The 2,722-nt window shown below is 44.9% G+C and overlaps 1 protein-coding gene across 1 annotated transcript in view; it reads left to right on the plus strand.

Annotated features, from left to right (window-relative positions):
* TPST2 (tyrosylprotein sulfotransferase 2) overlaps positions 1 to 2,722 on the plus strand; it is a 15,312-nt gene that overhangs the window by 9,474 nt on the left and 3,116 nt on the right. Inside the window, exons 4-5 of the mRNA XM_018564941.1 lie at positions 1,571 to 1,769; positions 2,382 to 2,432. Of these exons, the coding sequence (XP_018420443.1) occupies positions 1,571 to 1,769; positions 2,382 to 2,432 (250 nt within the window). The remainder of the gene's footprint in view (positions 1 to 1,570; positions 1,770 to 2,381; positions 2,433 to 2,722) is intronic.

The following is a 2,722-nucleotide window of genomic DNA, read 5'->3' on the forward strand; positions in this document are numbered from 1 at the left end:
TATAATGTATTGCTGGGATTTGTATTCCTATGTATAATATACAGCACAATGTACCATCAGCTATAGAGGAATACAAATCCCAGCAATACATTATAGAGCACCATGTGGGAGGCGGGGGGGTGGGGGGGGGGGTGCAGCGTCACCGGGACCTGAGCAGTCTTCCAGCAACTTGCTTCTGAGATCAGGCCTGTCTATCTGCCGCTGTCATCCCCCCACACCTGCTCCTCCTTACTACATCTCCCTGTGCCGATGGTGGATGTGGGCGGGCGGTGAGTGTGAGGCGGGAAGGAGGTGTGGCGTGTAGAGCGTGGATGCAGGCGTGCGGATCTGGCAGCGGTGAGCGTGAGTTGGGGAGGAGGTGCGGTGCGCAGCGTGTGTGGAGCTGTGAACAGAGCCAACTGATCGGAAGCCGATTAATCGATTATTGAAAAAGTTGACAACTTTTTCAATAATCGATTATGTCGATTAGTTGTTGCAGCCCTAGTCCCATTAAGGAAGCCGGGCGGCGTGTAATGACTCTCTGTCCGGCTTCCTGATTAGCCAGGACGCATGGTGCTGGCTTTCTGGCCAATTAGGAAGCCGGGCGGCGGGTAATGACTCGCCACCCGGCTTCCTGATTGGCCCGCTTACCGACCAATCAGGAAGCCAGGCAGAGAGTCAGTACAACTCCGTCTGGCTTCTTGATTGGTCGGGAAGCCAGCTCCGAGCTCCCTCGTCACAAGTGACGCCGATACCAGAAGTCCCGTTAAGGAAGCGCGTAATGACTCGCCACCCGGCTTCCTGATTAGCTGGGAAGCCAGGCGACATGCAAAGACTCGCTGCCTGTCTTCCTGATTAGCCAGCTCCATGCTCCCTCGTCACCAAGTGATGAGGGAGCATGGAGCTGACTTCCCGTCCAATCGGGAAGCTGGGCCGCCTGGCTTCTTGATCCCAGAAGTTCCAGTACGAGTACTCGCCTAAATACCAATGCTAGTTTTAATGCTTCCCTACTTTTTACTGTGTTTTACCTCCATCTCCAACCACCGCTGTAGCTTCTCTGCATTCACTATCCATATCCAGTAGCATGCTCACAGTCTGACTGTTCTCTGCGGCAGTACAAATGCATACACTGGTAGTTGTCCTTGCCTTTAATGCTTGGGCTGCACTTGAGTCCCCTATATCTACCAAGATGATCCCAACTTCCTTAGCACTATGCTATTAGTGTTTTCCAGATATAATCATCTATTGAAATAATTCTTTCTAATGCAATACATTCCTCTCAGGGCTGAGTTGTCCCTGGCAAATTGTTAACTTTTGCTGGTCCAGCAGCCATTAGCACATTGCTCAAGAACACTTGATCACAGTTACAAAAAGCAGGGAGAAAAAGAGTGATATGCTAAGTGCTCACAACTCTCCAACATTAGTTCTATAGTCAGAACCAATAAACGATGTAAAAATGATTAGTAGATGACTCTTCACAGGACACAAGGTTAAAAATCATAATCTTTTTGACGAAAGGAAGCAAGTAGAAATCTAGACCTGTTTCTTTGCACTTCTCTCCAATCATTAATAGATGGCTCTTCATTTTCAGAACGGAAAAGTCAACAGACCAAGTAATGAAGCCTGTGAACCTTGAAGCCATGTCTAAATGGGTTGGAAAACTTCCTATTGACATTGTAGAAGACATGCCTCGTATCGCCCCAATGCTTGCCAGACTGGGCTATGATCCCTATGCCAACCCGCCAAGATATGGTGACCCAGATGCCATAGTTGTAAACAACACTCATAGAGTGAGTATGGTGATGTTTTTTTCATTTATTTTTTTATACACTATTGACCACAGCGTCCACAGTCCTAGTCTGGTTTGACTCCTTCTCTACTCTGCCTCTCTCTCTATTGAGGCTGCCAATCCTTCTGGTCATTATTTGCAAGAGAGTACTGGCCAAGACTGGATCCACATTTCTGCCTGAGAGTATTCAGTCTCTTGTAGTATCCACATACATTAGACTGCTGTCACCTAATAACATCGATCAAGTCAGATTAATTCATGGCAACAGCAGTGATCCTTAGAGACATCCGGTTCCTTCATGATCTCTGTGCCAAAAAAAAAAACTGGATCAGCCAGCTGAAAATCGATGGTGTTCTAAATTTTACTCATTAAGGGATGGGTGGAGGCTCACAGCAGTAACACTTACTTTATAGATGTTGGTGTGTATGTATGAAGAAATTATATTCTGACTGCAGATTGCCCTCTATCGCTCACCTACTGCCTTATGTCTATATGTTCAGCTCATGGATTTCAGTTTTATAAAAACCTCATCATATGTATACCTAATTGCCTGTTATACCAGTACAGCCTGTATGTGTGCGTGTTTATGACTGAAGTCATTTTGTTTTTACAGATCTTGAAGGGAGATTTTAAAACACCCAGCAGTCTGAAAGGTAACATTCAGGTAAGACATTCATTGTTTCTATTTTTAGTTAGACAATCCTGTTTTTAATTTTGTTTGCGTATTCATTGTAATGTAGAATGATACATTTTCTATTACAAAGTATAGAATGCTCAAGAACGTTTTGAAGTCGGATGTGTTTTTGTGGCCTAGTACTCCAAATTGCTGACAACAGTTTCTGTAGATCAGATCGAAGATAGATAGATATAGAGAGAGAAGGTATGAAGGTATTTATAGATAGATTATATCTAGATATAGATATAGAGATAGAGATAGAGCTTTCTCCCCCCCCC

This window comes from Nanorana parkeri, unplaced genomic scaffold (assembly GCF_000935625.1).
Source record: "Nanorana parkeri isolate BGI_ZX_2015 unplaced genomic scaffold, ASM93562v1 scaffold798, whole genome shotgun sequence".
NCBI lineage: Eukaryota > Metazoa > Chordata > Amphibia > Anura > Dicroglossidae > Nanorana > Nanorana parkeri.